Raw genomic sequence first — 19,350 nt, 5'->3', positions numbered from 1 at the left:
GCAAAAAGATAAAAGTAGAATTAGTGATATGACTCCACCCTGGCAGATGTTTTCGTATTTGCAGCCATAAAAATATTTGTCTATTGAGTTAATCTGCCTTTTATCTACGATTCTATTATAAGGTGACAGGTCTTACAATAGAGGACCCTGTAATTTTCTTGGCAAGAGGACAGAAGTGCTTTCCTTGTTTTTCTTTTCCCAGTCTCTCTCGCAGCCCAGATACACCCTACCCAATTCTGCTTACCTTCCAAACCAAGAGAAGATGTTATGGCATTGCCATCTGCTGAGACATTCCATCGTGTGTGTGTTTTTTAAAAAGGCTCTGAATATTGAAGATGTATTGGAGTGGCCTTGCTAATGATCACTGATAATCTGGTCACATCTAGCTCACTTCTCAGCTTTTCAAGTACTCCAAGCTATGGCTACTGTTATAATGTAATCCTTCATTCTCCATCATACTTGTATTTTATTTCTGTCCATATCAGCTGTTTATCTCAGCTGAGTTCACATGTTTAGGGAATCTGGGATGATTGTAGCTTTCTTCTGCTCATGGCTACAAGGGATGATAGGATTGCATTTAGTCACATAATAGGATTTCTCCACGAATTGGGGGGGGGATGGTTTCGGTTTGCTCACTCACCCGCTGCTCATCTCCAGCTGTGCAGCCTGGTTCCTAACAGGCCACAGACCACTACCAGTTCATGGCCTGGGGGTTGGGGACCCCTGCTCTATAATACAGTGGCCAGTGAGGTAAGCATTGTGGAACACCTTTCCTAGACTTCTAGGTAGGAATTCTGGGAATTATTACAACATATAAGAAGATTACAGAAGAACTAGAATGACAGTCTCAAGATTGAGATTTAATTTTATTAAATCTCATGAATTTATTTTGTTTATGTAAAATATTTATACTACTACCTCTCTTACAGTTCCTTTCCAAGCAATGTACAGAATTAAACAATACAGGTAGTCCTTGACTTACAAAGATTCATTTAGTGACCGTTCAGTGTTACAATGGCTCTGAAAAAAGGGACTTACGACCATTTTTCAGTTACGACCTTTGCAGCATCCCCGTGGTCACATGATCAAAATGCAGATGCTTAGCAGCTGATTCATATTTATGACCATTGTAGTGTCTAGTTTAATAGCAGAATTGTGCATGCTGTTTCTAGGGAAGAAGCATTCCAATCAATTGGAATTGCATCAAGAAGCCATTATTTATAGATGCATTAAATGCATTTTATTTTTAGAAATGTAAAGGATAATGATCAACACTGTTGTTGTGGGTGGGGCAAAACAACTGGTTTACTCTGAAACAGTTGAAAATAGGATGCAGAAAAGTATGACGTGAAGGGACAAGCAGATGAGGAAGGAGACCGTAGCTGAAAACTGGAGATAAATACAGCAATAGAAAGGAAAGGAAGCCAAATATTAATCAGCTGTAATAAGTAATATTGTGATTAGTTTGGTTTTTGCTTAACATAATGTGTGAATCTAGCCAATATACTTGTAAACCATGGTATATGGCTTACTGGTGCCTGTGAATTATTTAATAAGCCAAGGTTAAACAAATTATGGCTTAATTTAATATTGGTTGTGCAGCTTGGTGTATGAGTAAAAAGAAAGTTTCCTCTGTCCAGTCATGTCCAACTAGGGCAGTGGTGGCGAACCTATGGCACGGGTGCCAGAGGCGGCACTCGGAGCCCTCTTTGTGGGCACACGTGCCGTTGCCCCAGCCTTGCCTCCCCTTTCCAGCAGCCCCCCTGAAGGAGACTCACCCTTGAGCGTGGCCCACACGGAGCAGCGCAGCCAAGGACATGGCAGCCAGGCAGCGTAGACAAGACTCTGCCCTCACACCCCATCATGCAGTTGATGCTGCAGGGCGCAGGCAGAGCATGTGGCCGCCATAGCGCTGCTGGGCTGCCTGGGCAATCTGCGGCAGGCCCTGAGGTGGTGAGTGGTGCTGTGGGCAAGCGGGGTTGGGGTGGGGGCAGAGCGGGGGTGGGCAGGGGGTGGAGCAGGGGCGGGGCCAATTTTTGGGCACTCGGTCTCTAAAAGGTTCGCCATCACTGAACTAGGGCATGGTGTTCATCTCCGTTTCTTGGCCAAGAGAGTCAACATTATCCAAAGACATTTTCCTGTCACATGGCCAGGTGGGCTACATGCCAAAGGTGCACGGAACGCTGTTATCTTTCCACCGAAGTGGTACCTGTTAATCTACTTGCATTTGCATGCTTCCAAACTGCTAGTTGGGCAGGACTGGGACAAGTAACAGGAACCCACTCACACCTTGGGTCTCGAACCCGGATAAGCTCTAACCACTGACCCATCACTGAGCCCCTTGATGTATTAGTACCAATAGTCAAATTACATGTGGAGTCTTTTCACACCTATGGTTTGCCTCTACAGGTAGTCCTCGATTTACAACCACAATTGATCCCAAAATTTCTGTTGCTAGCAAGACAGTGGTTAAGTGGGCTTTGCCCCATTTTACGACCTCTTTTGCCACAGTTAAGTGAATCACTGCAATTGTTAAGTAACTAGCATGGTTGTTAAGTGAAGTTGCCTTCCCCATTGACTTTGCTTGTCAGAAGGTTGCAAAAGGTGATCACATGATCCCTGGATTCTGCAACCGTCATAAATATGAGCCAGTTCCCAAGCATCCAAATTTTGATCACATGACCATGGGGGTCCTGCAATGGTCGTAAGTGTGAAAAACAGTCATTTGTCACTGCCATTGTAACTATTAATGGTCACTAAACAAATGGTTGTAAGTTGAGGAGTAGCTGTATATAGTTGAAAATTCCTGGTTATTTTGACTGAATAAGACACAGCCCCTTTTAAGACTCCTCGCTTTAGTCCTTAACAACTTTGCCTACAGGCTTATTGGGAAAGTGAGTTATCTAATCAATACTTGAACAAATATTTTATAAGCTCTAGTAACTGGAGAGAAGACATTGAAGAGGAAAGGGGAAAATGCTACTTAAGTTTGCTTTTATCTTTTTCATTAAATAAGCATTAGTTTAGTTTCATCTTCTGCTGGTTTGTGCCTTTAATCATAATATTGTTATTGTTATGATGAGGGTGTCAAGGATGAAACTTTGGCAGCTACTTGCCTCTGCGTTTCAACTTGCCTTTAGATTAAGGAGGGAGGCGCTATTTTCAAATGTGCAAATCACTTTTTCAAGATCCTGAAGGAGTGTTGCATAGAAGAAAGCCATCTTTACTTAAACAAAAAACCCTTCTATTGTTCTATAGTCCAAGACACAGGTTCAGTTAGAGCAGGGTTTTCCAGTGTTGGCAACTCTAAGACACGTAGACTTCAATTCTCAGAATTCCCCATGCTGGTTGGGGAATTCTGGGAGTTGAAGTCTACACATCTTACGTCACCAACTCTGGAAAATCCTGAATTAGAGGATGAGATTCATTCAGTTAAATGTTAAATGTTAAGCAAAACTTCCAGAAATGGTAAGAGCAGGTTGACAGTGGAACTAATTGTTGAGGGAGTTGATGGGCTTCTTTCTATGGGGACATTTTTTAAAGCAGGAGCTGGACAGCCATCTATCACAGATGCTTTCATTTGAATTTCTCCCTGAACAAAAGGGTGACCAATATTATGATTCTAGTATTCAAACCTAAACCTTGTGGTTATTGCTTAAGATTTGTATTGCAAAGACAGCCTTAGACATCTAGTTGAGGTATGATGTATTAACTGATATGAAAGTAATTATGAACCACATTTACATGAAGTGTATCCTGCTGTTCACAAAACTGATGGTGTATATTGCCTCAATATGCTATGGAAAACAATACATAAAAAGGTTGCAAATGATGATCAAATCCCTAGAGTTGGAACAGACTATTTAGGGCATTAAATCCAACCTCCTGCTTAATATTGATTTCTAAATTTAAAGTATCCCTCACAGAAATCTTTCCATGTTACTACTAGATCACAGTTGATTAATTCAACCCCCTTGAAAATTAAAGTAGGTTAGTTACCCATGTTGAATTTTTTTTAATAAATGAATAAATAAATAAACCTTATTCTAGTTTAGTGTGTTATCTAAATTCAGCTGCCTGTCCAGTTGCATTTTTTCTAATCTTCTCTTTCAAGTAAAACAATTCCATTTCTGTAGCATTTCATGTATTGTTGGAACGTATACAGTACTCTCCTGTCAAGATCCCTAGTTGAAAGCATTAAATGAGAATAAACCAAGATCCGTGCATTGCAGGATCTTACAACTTAAGCTAGAGTGGCATCTATTATTAAGTATATTGGCCAACCTGAGCTGCCATGACAATGCTAGATGTATCCTTAGTATGTGTTCATTAGCACCCCTTTCTTTCAAGTTAAAAATGAAACTTGGCAAATGGTTGTATATAAGTAAGACAACCTGATATTCATAACATTTATAATAAAGCTATAAATCCATGTAAACCTGAATTTTGTATCCCCAACAGTCTATGCAATAGCATATGCTTTATGAATCCCACTGTCTGGGTTCTTTGCTAGTTACCAAAAAAAAAAAAAAAAAAAAAACCACCCAGGAGTCTGGGTTCTTTTTCTGACTAACACATTTTATTAAAAGGCAGACGTGCAGCTCCCTTCATCAGATGTACAGAGCGCTGAGCCAGATTTAGAATTTACATTGGGCAGAACTGTGAGGAAGGGAAAGAGAAGACAGGTTGGTGATTCAGATATAGGTTATGTGTGAGATAGATTACAAGTACATTATCAATTAACAATTGTAGCATGTTAAAAAAAATCCATTGTGGCAGTTGCAGTGTTTTGAAACTGCCTTAAACATTTTGCAGTTCAGCAACTATCCACCTAGTGGTCTTATTAGAGTCTAAATTTTTCCAAAATTGCCATTTGAAGTCTGCCACACAGTAACCTGGGAGAATGGAATGCTTTGATATTCCTTTATTTTTATTTATTGCAATAAGACCGTGTAACTTGACTTTTTCTAATCACAGCAATTTACCAGAAAGCCACCCGCTACTCTGTCATGCCCTCTGGAGCAAGATGCTGTCTCGGCTAGGCTTTATCTGTTTCCTGGTCAGGTGGGCACTCTTCCAAAACAAACCATGTTTGTTTTCTAAAAATATTTTAATATCATGGGCTCAGAGGACAGTGTAAATAAGGCTCCTAGAGGATCATACAGGTCTATTTAGTATGCTGGTTTGCCGTTTATTTAAAAACATGAATTTAATTTGAAAAAAAGATTAAAAGCAGGTGGGCAGGGAGACTGGTAGGCACCAGGAGTAGCCACAGGGAGCATGTTGGCACTCTGAATAGAAAATAAAGAAAATTTTCTTCATGAAGAAAATACCGGATTTCTTTTTTTCAAACTGCTCCTTCGAAGAAAAAAGAGAAAAACACTGGTTGTAGTTGACCACTGTGTTCATTTTAAAGGATACTTAAAATGTGTGTGTGTGTGTGTGTGTGTAGTTGCAGTCTGACCCTATTGTGCTTTGAAGCAACCGAGAACATTTATAAGTAGATCCTGCTTACTTTGAGTAAGATGTATTGCTCTGTTCTGTGGCATATTTCCTATTTTGTAAGCTCAGAGAATGCTAGACTGAGGATAAATACTTGCTTGCAGAAGACATCAGACTTCCCTGGTGAAAAAACATGGTGTCCTCTGAGGATCTAAATTAAAACAAATCTGTTTCAATTTTTTTAAAAAAATCCTTGGAAATGTTGTGAGATAGCCACATAATCTCTGTAGTCCTTTGTAAGATCTTCTGAAGTATCAGCTGTTTTTAATTGAATATCTGTTTGATGTAAAACAAAACAAAAATTATTTTGGAATTGTGACATGGCACAAAGTCCCCCAGAGGTGTCCACTGTTTGCAGTTGAATATCGCAATGGAAAGAAGAAACAATTCTCACTCCATTCCAGTTGCTTATTTTCAGGTCTGTGCTTACATTGCTGGTTGTTTCTTGCCCTTTTCACCAACAATTTTAAAACAATTGTTGCAGAAGATGGGTGCAATAGTAGCAAAATGTTGGGTGATTACAAAGTTATTGCCATATTATCTGGATCCTCAAAAATTCCATAAAGCAAGCAAGGCAATTATACAATAAAATCTCACATAGAAATGGTTTTACTGAGGCTAGGAAACTAGACTGCGTTGTCGTGTCTAAGGACAATGTAAGAAAGGTTTGGTAGGGTTTAATAAACAAGATAAGAAGCCATCCTATACTGATCTCCCATGGTTTCTTACATTGAGATCAATTTCACTGCAGTTAACAGAGCATATTTCCACATTGAGAGGATGGGACTACAAAGCAAGCAAGGTTGCTTAAGGCCTGTTGCCTAAGCAACTCTCCTTTGCCAATGTGACAAAGCTTCCGTCTTTTCCGCAGCAAGTTGTAAAAGAAATAATTGAGGAAGAATTGTAGAACAATGCTGTAGAATGCTAATGCATTTCAGACAATATTGTTTTTATGGGAGGAAAAAAAAAGCAATTTACTTCTTCCTGCTCGATTCAGTACAGATAGTTCTTGACTTACAGCAGTTCATTTAGTGACTGTTCAAAGTTACAGCCCCATTGAAAAAAGTGACATACAAATGTTTTTTACACTTTGGTCTTTGCAGCATCCCCATAGTCATGTGATCAAAATTCAGACACTTGGCCACTGATTTATATTTATTATGGTTGCAGTGTCCTGGGGTCATGTGATCCACTTTTTATGACCTTCTGACGAGCAAAGTGAATGGGGAAGTCAGGTTCACTTAACAACCCTGTTACTAAGTTAACAACTGCACTGATTTACTTAACAAATGTGGCAAGAATGATTGTAAAATGGGGCAAAACTTGCTTAAATGTCTCAGCAACAGAAATTTTAGGCTCAGTTGTGGTCATAAATCAAGGACTACCTGTGTATTGATGCAATTGCTTGGAAATTCTGTTTGGGAAAATATTTCCCACATTCCTAGTATGTGGTCACAGTACATTGGTGAGGTGTGAGATCTTCCATGGTCATGAAGTAACTTGAGAGAGAAGGATTGGTTGAACTTGGTATGGATTGGATTCTGTCTATTCAGCAATAGCAGTAGACTTATATACTGCTACATAGTGCTTTACAGCAGGGGTCCCCAACTTCCAGTCCATAGTCCACTACCAGCCCGTGGCCTATTTGAAGCCGGGTGGCTCAAGTGGCGTGCAAGCTCCCCCTCATGCAAGCGGTAGCCACTTGCATTGCCAGCTTGCCCTCGCATGCAAAGCTCCCCTTGCACGCGAAGGTCCTGCCACTCGGGGGGAACTACCCCCTCTCCTTCCCGCTGGGCGCCAAGCCAGAAAGGTTGGGGACTGCAGTTTTACAGCACTAAGCGGTTTACAAATTCAGCCTATTGCCCCCAACAATATGGGTTCTCATTTTACCAACCTCAGAAGGATGGAAGCCTGAGTCAACCTTGATCTGGTGAGGATCGAGCTGCTGGCAGTCGGCAGAATTAACCTGCAATACTACATTCTAACCACTGCTCCATCATGGCTCCTTCAGTTTAATCAGATTAATTCATTTAAAGATTTATTCAATGAATATGTGAATTCATTAAGTAAAACAGATTTCTTCCCTCCACTTTATTTTTTTTTAACTGAAAGCGGGGAGTGAGAGGTCACGTCTAGCAACCAATGGTAGAGTTCACTGATTCCCATCTCTGGTGACCTGGGATCTTAACGTCATCTGATTCTATATTGGTTAATAGTATTTTGGATGGGAGGTATTAGTATCCAAAGGTATCTGGGCATTGTACAGTTAGTGCTCAGTGTACAATCACAATTCAGCCCAACATTTCTGTTGCTAAGTGAGACACTTGTTAAGTGAGTTTTACCCTATTTTACAACTTTTCTTACCACAGTTGATAAGTGAATCACTGCAGTTGTTATGTTAGTAGCATGGTTATTAAGTGAATCTGGCTTTCCCATTGACTTTGTTTGTTAGATGGTCACAAAAGGGGATCACATGACCCTGTCACAAATGCATACCAGTTGCAAATGTCCAAATTTTTATCATGTGACCACGGGGATGCTACAACAATTGTAAGTATGAAAAATGGTCACAAGTCACTTTTTTCTGTGATGTTGCAACTTTGAAAGGTCACGAAACGAACTGTAGGTCTTAAATTAGTAACAAGGTTGTTAAGTGAATCTGGTTTCCCGGTTGACTTTATTTGTCAGAGGAGCGCAAAAGATGATCACGTGACCCTGGGACTTTGCAGCTGTCATAAATACGAGTCAGTTGCCAAGCATTTGAATTTTCATCACATGCTGCAACAGTCGTAAGTGTGAAAAATGGTCATAAGTCACTTTTTTCAGTGATGTTGCAACTTTGAAAGGTCACTAAACAAACTGTTGTAAGTCGAGGACTACCTGTACAGTGTTTTGGATTTGATTCAGAAAAAGCGATTCCTCAACATAGTATATGTGTCTCAAACTCTTTAAATGAATTGTGCTCAGATGAGTGCCCTTTGCAGCCATTGGTACAATGTTTGGAATTGGATCTAAACTGCCGCACAGCCTTAATATACATGCATGCAAATGACTAGCATGTGGGTATATAAAAGGATTTTATTTGATGGGTTATTTTATATTTTTGGCATTTATACTGAGACCATCCTTCAGTAAATGTAATTATGATAATCTCTGTTTTGCAATAATATTTGGAGAGAGTGAGTTACATATCCACTGCAGCATTGCAAACTGACTGGAGTCTTTTTTCAGTTTTTCAAGGTTACGAATTAGTGTTGTCAGTATACCTAATGTGGGGAGAGCACATTCAATAAAAAGGCAAAAAATATTGGAGGAAATATTTTTGTTCTTAGATATTGTAATGGAAAATTTGGATAAAGCAAGAAGGAGTGGTGGATAAATTGAGCCTCATAATTTGCGGTTAATAAGATTTTTGAGTCACCTGGTATGTAAACTGTTCGTTCCATTTCAACTCTTCATTTTGCCTATGATATTCAGATGTTTATAACTCAGATATAAATAGGTTGCTCAAATAATCTTGCCAAGTCAATTTAAAATTACACTGAATTACTAGCAACTTGTTTACCACAGTAGGTGCTTTGAGCGTAATAAGCTGCAATTTATAAAGATAAAAGAGAAAGAGAGGAGATAAACTGATTGTTCATATTTCTTCCCTACCAGCTATTTTTGCTTCTACAGTATTTTGATTTAACATTAGACTGAACTTTATGATTAAGGTGGATTATGATTAGTTTGAAACAGGGATTTTTTTAAGCAAAATTTTAAATGTGCCTGAGGTTTTACAGTGGGATGTTTTGAAATGCCAGCACTGTTCTCATCTCCAAACACCATTTGTTCCCTCTGGTTTATAGCAGAGATCATCAACTAAGCAGGGGTCTTCAAACTTGGCCCTTTTATGACTTGTGGACCAACTCTCAGAATTCCTCAGCCAACACGCTGAGAGTTGAAGTCCACAAGTCATAAAAGGGCCAAGTTTGAAGACCTCTGAACTAGAGATTCTCCCAACGCATGATCATGTCTATGGAACCCCCAATTTAAATACATATAAACTATTTTTAATAGCAAGAGCAGGCAAATTTTGCAAATCTCAAATGAAAACATCCAGGTTTTCAAGATACTGTGAATGTATGAGATTCCAGGCATTGCCAATACCTCACCATGTTTGCAAAAGATTTTGCAAGGGTTTCACCCTTGTTAGTATTTGATATTTTGGCACTCATACCTGAAATGTTTTGCCAAATCTTGGTCTGGCATTGCAGTTATCTCCTTGATGTGGTTTAAAAATGCTTTAAATGCATTTTAAGCATGCTAGTAAAGTTATGCTTAAAATCCTACAAGCTAGACTCCAGCAGTATGTGGATTGAGAACTACCAGAAGTACAGGCAGGATTTCGAAGAGGCAGAGGAACTAGAGATCAAATTGCCAACATACGCTGGATCATGGAGAAAGCTAGGGAGTTCCAGAAAAACATCTACCTCTGCTTCATTGACTATGCAAAAGCCTTTGATTGTGTGGATCACAACAAATTGTGGCAAGTTCTTAAAGAGATGGGAGTACCAGACCATCTCATTTGTATCTTGAGAAACCTATATGCGGGTCAAGAAGCAACAGTGAGAACTGGACACGGAACCACTGATTGGTTCAAAATTGGAAAAGGAGTCCGGCAAGGCTGTATACTGTCGCCCTGCCTATTTAACTTATATGCAGAGCACATCATGAGAAAGGCAGGGCTAGATGAATCAAAAGTTGGAATTAAGATTGCCGGGAGAAATATCAACAACCTAAGATATGCAGATGATACCACTCTAATGGCAGAAAGTGAAGAGGAACTAAAGAGCCTCTTGATGCGGGTGAAGAAGGAGAATGCAAAAGTTGGCTTGAAACTCAACATTAAGAAAACCCAAATCATGGCATCCGGCCCTCTCAATTCCTGGCAAATAGATGGGGAAGAAATGGAGGTAGTGACAGATTTTATTTTTCTGGGCTCAAAGATCACCTCAGATGGGGACTGCAGCCAAGAAATTAAAAGACGCTTGCTCCTGGGGAGGAAAGCTATGGCAAATCTAGACAGCATACTAAAAAGCAGAGACATCACCCTGCCAACAAAAGTGCGTATAGTCCAGGCCATGGTTTTTCCCAGTTGCAATGTATGGCTGTGAAAGTTGGACCATAAGAAAGGCTGAGCGCCAAAGAATTGAGGCCTTTGAACTATGGTGCTGGAGAAGACTCCTGCGAGTCCCTTGGACTGCAAGGCGTTCAAACCGGTCAGTCCTAGAAGAGATCAACCCCGACTGCTCTTTAGAAGGCCAGATCCTGAAGTTGAAACTCAAATACTTTGGCCACCTAATGAGAAGGAAGGACTCACTGGAGAAGGGCCTAATGCTGGGAAAGATTGAGGGCAATAGAAGAAGGGGACGACAGAGAATGAGATGGCTGGATGGAGTCACTGAAGCAGTAGGTGTGAACTTAAATGGACTCCAGAAGATGGTAGAGGACAGGAAGACCTGGAGGAACGTTGTCCATGGGGTCGCGATGGGTCGGACATGACTTCGCAATTAACAACAACAACTTAATACCTAGCAGTTCAAAAGCATACAAGTGCAAATGTCATGGTTCCAATAGATGAGACCAGTAGAAATAAGAACTCCGAGGCAATTGCTTTCCTCAAAGAACACATTTATTGGCTACATAGTATCGGCATGAACAAAGGTGAAACCAAGACTGAAAGTTCCCCTCCACACGGTTACAAAGTAAAAAGTTGAACTCTCCACCCCTGCAGTATAACATAAATCACAATCCCCAATTAACTATTTTGGTGGGCTTTCTAATGGTAACTTTAGCCCTCCAAAACTTAGGCACCTTGACCTTGGTTCCCACAGAACAATTTATTGTTATGTCTAAGCTAAGAAAATACATCTCCCCCCTCCCATCACTGTGGCAACCAAAACAAAGTGAAGATGGCTGTAGCCAAATTTGTATGAAGGTTAACAGCAATTAGATTAATAGTTAATTAATAGATAGCATTTGATGGAACAGCGTTCCATGTGCCTTTGGTGTATAGCCATGCTGGCCACATGACCACAGAAATTGTCTTCTGGCTCCCTTGCCCAAAAAACAGAGAATGAATACTGCACCCTAGAGTGGGACATGACTGGACAGGGAAACCTTTTCCTTTGTACTTAACCCATTGCTGCCCACTACTGAGGTTGACTTTTGAAATTGGTCATATAATCCTAAAATTAAATTATCATTGGATGTGTGGTGCGTTTTTACATGTGCATATATTAAGTTATTCTGTATAAGCTTCATTTGATTAGCTAGCTAGCTATATCTTATTTTTATGTCATCAGCATGGAGAATTATATATTTTTCATTGTGGATATGTTGGTATAATTTGAATGCATCCATATTAAACATAATTTCCATTTTTGTATGTAGTGTAAGAAGGATTTGGTACATACAAATTAATCTCCCCCCCCCACTTTATTTGACAGAGGAATATCTTTCAAGAATTCTTGTCCCATTACTGGAACATACTTACATTGTCATTCTTTCTTTGGTATTCATTGGACCCTGAATATACTTATTTAGAACTATTGTACTAATTTCTGTTTCTGGTAGGAATTTTTCTCCTGAACCTTTTTTCCTGTACAGATCAGACATTATAATTATGATTCTCCAATAGATATTGTCTTGTCTCATATCCCTAGATATATCCCTTTTTTGTGTTAGGATGCTGAACAAATTGAGCTACCCTGAGTATTGAGTACTGAGTTTGAGTTAAATGTTTTAATAGAAATTTGTGATACTGTTTTAAAATATTAAGCTTAGTAAAGAACATGGCTAAGAATTTTTCAGTGAAATGCATACAGTAATTTTATTCAGATACTCTATGCTAATTATCTTTTTCATTCAATGCAATGTGGTGAACTCATTAGATAGAGTTAAAATTAGTAGTTTTGATAATTTTGATGATGTAGTGCTGATATGTTTTATCTGTATAGTATATTAAATATTTCTGGTATGATTAGTTAAAATTGTAACAGTTTCCATACAGTTTCAACAAAAATTACAGAAGTTAGACCATTCACTAATGGACTGGAAAAATAGTCAGTTAAAAAAAAACCCACATAAGCTTTATTTCCATTGATAGTTTTAAAAATGTATTTAAAAATGAAAGTTCTTTTAAAAAAAACTCAGTAGGGTACTGTTTGAAACATAGATGAGCCGAGGTGGCGCAGCAGTTAGAGTGCAGTACTGCAGGCCACTTTAGCTGACTGTGTTCAGCAGGTCAGCGGTTCAAATCTCACCAGCTCAAGGTTGACTCAGCTTTCCATCCTTCCGGGGTAGGTAAAATGAGGACCCAAATTGTTGGGGGCAATGTAAATATATATATACATTGCTTACTGGTGTACACCACTTAGAGAGTGCTTGTACTTAAAGCGGTATATAAGTCTCATAAATAAATAAATAAATAAATAAATAAATAGTGCTTTGAAAGAACAAAAGGTGCTGATATTAAACATATTTGTTTTGTTTTGTAGATTGACTCCTAAAAAGCTAACGTGACCATGGGAGATATGAAGACTCCAGACTTTGATGATCTGCTTGCAGCCTTTGACATACCAGATATGGTTGATCCAAAAGCGGCTATTGAATCTGGCCACGAGGATCACGAGAGCCACATAAAGCAGAATGTCCATCCTGAGGATGATTCCCATGCGCCATCCTCATCTGACGTCGGTGTTAGTGTCATTGTGAAAAATGTGCGGACAATTGATTCCTCTGAAGGAGCGGAGAAAGATAGCCACCATTCCACAGGCAATGGGTTACACAATGGTTTTTTAACAGTATCAGCTCTAGAAGGTTATAATAAAGAGGAAGATAAATTGCTCAAAGACGAGGGCTCCATCTCGGAAAACACACTAAAAGAGTCTGCCTTTAACCAATTTAGTCCTATCTCAAGTGCTGAAGAGTTCGATGACGATGAAAAAATTGAGGTTGATGACCCCCCGGATAAAGAGGACCTGCGTGGAAACTTCAGAACAAATGTCTTAACAAGGTCCGTCTCCCAGCAGGACTATGAGAAGTTAAAAGTACTTGGAGGAGAAAACTTGATGAAACATGAAGTTGCAGGTTCAGGTAATTCTGATAAACCCAAGGTGTCTAAAAGAGATTCAGAAACGAACCCGTCAACTTTAGGTCACTACGAACCCTTTAAAGCTAGGAAGATAGATGATAAGTTGCTTAAAGAAAATTCCGAGAAACTACATGAAAACAGAGTAGTTGATGGGAAAATAAATACGGAAAAAGGAGAAGCAACTCTTACCAATCATTCCCAGGCTAAAGCAAAATCATCAGCAAAACTCTCTTCCTGTATTGCTGCAATTGCAGCTCTAAGTGCTAAGAAAGCAGCCACGGACTCTGGTAAAGACCCACAATACAATTCAAGGGAATCTTCTCCTTTGCAGAAAGAGACCAGTGAAAGCCCCCGCGCCGTGGATAAATCCCCCGAATCTCAGAGTCTCATTGACTGTGCAAAAAAGCCCTCTGTCAAACAACCTGACAGTCCCAGAAGTATATCAAGTGAAAACAGCAGCAAAGGTTCTCCACCATCACCTGCGGGCTCGACACCAGCCATCCCAAAAGTGCGCATCAAAACCATCAAGACATCATCAGGGGAGATCAAGAGAACGGTCACACGTGTGTTGCCTGAAGTTGATTTGGACAGTGGTAGGAAATCAGAGCAAACAGCTTCCATGGTGGCTTCTGTGACATCGTTGCTATCTTCCCCAACTTCTGCTGCAGTTCTTTCTTCTCCCCCCAGGGCACCTCTCCAATCAACAGTGGTCACCAACGCTGTGGCTTCTGCAGAACTCACTCCCAAACAAGTCACCATTAAGCCTGTGGCAACGGCTTTTCTTCCCGTATCGGCTGTCAAGACGGCAGGATCACAGGTGATCAATCTGAAACTTGCAAACAACACCACGGTGAAAGCCACCGTCATATCCGCTGCTTCGGTGCAAAGTGCCAGCAGTGCCATCATCAAAGCCGCCAATGCTATACAGCAGCAAACGGTTGTGGTGCCCGCCTCGAGCCTTGCCAGTGCGAAACTTGTGCCAAAGACAGTCCATCTTGCCAACCTTAATCTACTGCCTCAAAGTGCTCAGACCCCCTCTGAACTCCGCCAAGTGCTCACCAAACCTCAACAACAGATCAAGCAGGCAATAATTTCTGCAGCAGCTTCTCAGCCTTCGAAAAAAGTGTCTCGGGTTCAGGTGGTGTCATCTTTACAGAGCTCTGTCGTTGAAGCTTTTAACAAGGTGCTCAGCAGTGTTAACCCTGTCCCAGTTTACATCCCAAATCTTAGTCCTCCTATAAATGCAGGCATCACTTTACCTACACGTGGTTACAAGTGTTTGGAATGTGGTGACGCCTTCGCCCTTGAAAAAAGTCTGACCCAACACTACGATAGGAGGAGCGTGCGGATCGAAGTCACCTGTAACCACTGCACAAAAAACCTTGTTTTCTATAACAAATGCAGCCTTCTTTCTCATGCTCGGAGTCACAAAGAGAAAGGGGTGGTGATGCAGTGTTCTCATTTGATTTTGAAGCCAGTTCCTGCCGATCAGATGATAGCTTCTCCCACAAGTAATAGTTCTATTACATCATCCATTCTTCAGAATTCCACTGGAGTGGGCACCCACACCATAACCAAGATACAGTCCGGCATAACTGGGACAGTTATATCAGCTCCTTCAAGTACTCCTGTTCCACCAGCCATGCCTCTAGATGAAGACTCTTCGAAGTTGTGCAGGCATAGTCTGAAGTGTTTGGAATGCAATGAAGTTTTCCAAGATGAAACGTCTTTAGCCACCCACTTCCAGCAGGCTGCAGACTCAAGTGGACAAGTACAGTATCTTATGTTTACATTCCAGTATTTTTACCGTGTGCAAAAAAAATTTGGATGGGGGATTTTTCCTAGTTTTCTTTTAAGCATAACTTTCTTTATAGCAAAGCATTGGAAGGATAATTTTAAATTGGGAGGAATTGTTTGAAAAGTAGTTATTGCTTTGAAAGAACAAAACTGGCTTGGAATTCCTACTTAGCTGTTTATGCTTAGTGCTTAATTCATTTAGAATAGAAGGATACGTTTACAGGTATCTCTTTAGATCTATACTGAGAAGTCAGATAGACCAGAAACTAAAGTAACTGTAAAGCAGTAAAACAGTATTTCTCCATAGCCACTTTAAGAATTCTGGGAGTTGAAGTCCACATATCTTAACGTGACTAACTTGAGAAACACTGCAGTAAAACATTTCTGCAGATTAGTGCAGAATCACCTAATGCAGTGGTTCTCAACCTTTTTAATGCCGCGACCCCCAACCGGTCATAAGTCGAGGACTACTCATCCGGTTGTAAGTCGAGGACTACTCATCTGGTGCAGCACCGTTTGCAGAATGGGACTTTTGGCAGGCTCAGCAGGGCAGAGACAGCCTGGACAATTCCTATTGGCTTTTGAAAGCCAATAGAATTAGACTCTATTCAAGAGAGTCTACTCTATTGGCTTTCAAAAGCCGATAGAATAAAAGGGAGTAGCACAGCTAAGGAAAAGGGGGAAAAAATGGCAGACTGCGTTGTTTGGCGACCCCCGTGAAATGGTCGTTCGACCCCAAATGGGGTCCCGACCCACAGGTTGAGAACCACTGACCTAATGCAAGTTATAGACTAAAGCCATAACTATGCAACTAACTCATTTTCCTTGTCTCTGTGAGTTTTGTTGGGATCTGGAAATGGAGTGAATTAGAAAAAAGATGCTACCATTCTCTCCATGCCTTTTTCTGCATTTCTACAGATTGTTCTTGTTACTCCAAGCAACTATTTTTTTTTTTTAAAAAAAGGATGGCATTGATGGGAATAAGTATTATGTAAATTACAGGTCAGGCCTCATTATATGACTAATAGGTTCACTTGCAACGTTCTCCAGCATGATAATCTTAGATTATCAGATATCAGAGCCAGTTTGGTCTAGTGGTTAAGGCACCAAGCTAGAAAATGGAAGTCGGTGAATTCTAGTCCCACCTTAGGCATGAAAGCCAGGCTCAGTGACTTTGGGCCAGTCACTATCTCTCAGCCAACCCACCTCACTGGGTTGTGGTTATTGAGAAAATAGGAGAAAGAAAGAGCATCTTTCTTTCACCATCTTGTGTTATTTATAAAAATAATAAAGGGAATATATATAAATAAAAATAAAAGTGCAGAAAGCAACAATTCCTATAAATCTTAAGACACAATAGAAATACACTGTTTTGGGAATAGCTGTGTTAGAGGTTTTGTTGGCATGTTCTGTTTTCTTTGGTAGCAACCATCATTACTGAATATGCCAGGCGGGACATTTTCAACATGGATAAATATGAGGGAATGAAAAGCAAAGTGACAGCAAAAGGCAATTCGTTCCTTGCTGAGATTTAAAGGGTTTTTTTGGTGTGACCTTTGGTTCTGACAATCAAGAGATACTTAACACATTTTCTGTTTTTTATGAGTGCTTAAATTAATGTTAGCAAATCTTGCTATTTACTTAAGTTGCATAATGCAACCTGATTTATGGGAACTTTGCAGTTTGTCAATCAATTGAGGCAACCTTTACTTTTTTCCTCCCAGTTAAGCTTTTTCGATAAAGTTTCTTTATTCTGGCCTTTAGTCTTTTCAGCGATATTTTTGCATGAAGTCCATGTAACAGTATATCTGTTGTAATGTATAATCTTGTCATATTTTTTCTGAAATTGGAAATTAATCGTTTTTGTCTCCTTTTACATGGCAGATTTTATACTTGGCTTATCATCTCCTACATTAAATGGGTTTTAATGGGATAAATGGAGTAACTTTATATCCTCTACCAGTGTAAGATTTATATTAAAGGTTTATAATGGTGGTAACATGATTTTCCTGGGAAATATATAGTGTAGTAGTCTTCCTTTGCTTTCTACACCGCTGTGCACATGCTGTTCAAGTGGCTGCCATCATACCGTGTGCTGTTCTTCTGAATCTGTTCCAACCAATATGGTCTCCGCCTTCAGTTGATACTGGGGAGCCAGCTGCCACTCACCAGGCCTGTTGGTCCACGGGAGGTATTTGATTCCCTCCAACCTGCCATTACAGCATAAAAGCCATAATGGATAGGGCCCCCCAATCCGCCACCTGGGGACGCGCTCTATGGGGGTTCCAGGCTCCCCATGTTCGATCGCCAACATGATCGCCAACGTCCGATAACGGATATGGCACAAGAAGAAGAAGAAGAATGGTGGTAACAATACATAACAAAAAATTCCATATGCTAATATATGTTCTTCCAAATAATTGACATTTTCCACTTACTGACAACAAAAGAACGAGATAAGCCCAGCTATCTACCTGTGCTTCATTTTCTTAAACCTTCTTTGGCAATTGACTGTCCAAGTAAAAATGTAGCTCAAAGTTTTAAAAAGAGGAAAATACTGTTAGGTGGTATATGCAGAGGGGGAAGAAAACCATCCAAGGCCTCTTGTTTGTCTCAAAGGCATTTATGTTTCTTCCTGGTGAAGAAAAAGAATAAATATTCTGTTAGAGATATTCAGTCTGAATAGTTTTTATTCCAGCTTGTGATAGGTATGGAAGAATGAGAACAGTTTCATATAAAATAAGCAGTCCTGTAATTTTTCACCAGCATCCCTTGATACTATATTTATTTATTTATTTTTTAAAATTATATAGCCATCCATCTATCAGCCAACTCTGGGCAGCTCTCAATTAATATGTAACATAAATAAAATCTATATAAACATCATAGAACAGCTTGCCACTGGGGGAAAGCAGTAATAAACTAATAAAAACCTAAATATTTAGAGTAAGGAGAATAATTAGTGAAACATCACTAGTGATTATAGTCATGGCCAGCAAAACCTAGCCAATAAAATTTTGCTTACACTTTTCCTTCTAATAGAGTATATAAGGATAGGTAGTCCTCCTTTAACTATAATAAATGTGACTGGAATTTCTGTCGCTATGCAATGCAGTCATAACACTCAACATCATGTGAACATGCTGCTTAGTGACAGAAATTCCAGCGCTTCCATACACCATCACTAAACAAATCACCATGGGTTATTAAGTGAGGATGTCATGTCATTGGCATTTGTAATCTGCCAGCTTCCCCAATGACTTTGCTTGTAGGAAGTTGGCAAAGGAAGTCACAAATGGGAATCACATATTTGGGGAGGTTGCTGTGACTGACCTAATTATGAGGACTAGTCATAAGTACCATTCATTTGGTGTCATCGTAAGTTCGAATGGTCACTGAACAAGTGGTCATTAAGTGAGGACCACCTGTATTTTTCTCCTTTTACTCTTGTATAATTTGAGGTAGAACTTATTCTACGGACACGTAGTTGCTTTATCAGTTACCCATCTTCTGCAAGGGATGAATGCCTGAGTAAACTTGACACTCCAGAAAGCTAAAAAAAGCAAATAGACATGCTGATATCCTGATCAGAGGATTCATCATCTGTGCTGGACTGATTGATGTGCAACTATGAAGGTCAATTGAGAAAAAGGACCTCTTAATATATGCAAAGAGGGAGTTTAGATCAATTCTACAGGGAACTCTTTCACTAGAAGGCTTTTACAAACCTCACTCTCAAATGAAGCTACGGAAACTCATTTAGAATTTTAAAGCCTTTAAAGGAGAGATTTAGGAGTTATGATACAGTAGTATTTCATTTCCAAGCATTAATGCTTATAATAACTGGCCACACGCTATTCAAGATTTTAACAATTATCTTAAGGACTACTTTGGGCCGTATGAAGCTCTTG

General features: G+C 39.8%; 1 protein-coding gene across 16 annotated transcripts in view; it reads left to right on the top strand.

Moving 5' to 3' along the window:
- The window catches only part of ZNF532 (zinc finger protein 532), a 66,405-nt gene that overhangs the window by 9,595 nt on the left and 37,460 nt on the right, over positions 1-19,350 (top strand). For all 16 annotated transcript variants that reach the window (XM_039358083.1, XM_039358069.1, XM_039358071.1 and 13 more), the window contains one exon: positions 13,047-15,413. In XM_039358083.1, the coding sequence (XP_039214017.1) occupies positions 13,074-15,413 (2,340 nt within the window). In that variant the 5' untranslated portion in view covers positions 13,047-13,073. The remainder of the gene's footprint in view (positions 1-13,046; positions 15,414-19,350) is intronic.

The sequence above is a fragment of the Crotalus tigris genome, unplaced genomic scaffold (genome assembly GCF_016545835.1).
Source record: "Crotalus tigris isolate CLP2741 ecotype Arizona unplaced genomic scaffold, ASM1654583v1 scf7180000018975.1359446, whole genome shotgun sequence".
In the NCBI taxonomy this organism is placed as follows: Eukaryota; Metazoa; Chordata; class Lepidosauria; order Squamata; family Viperidae; genus Crotalus; species Crotalus tigris.
The sequence above is the reverse complement of the archived record's forward strand: the minus strand, read 5'-3'. Positions and strand labels throughout refer to the sequence as shown.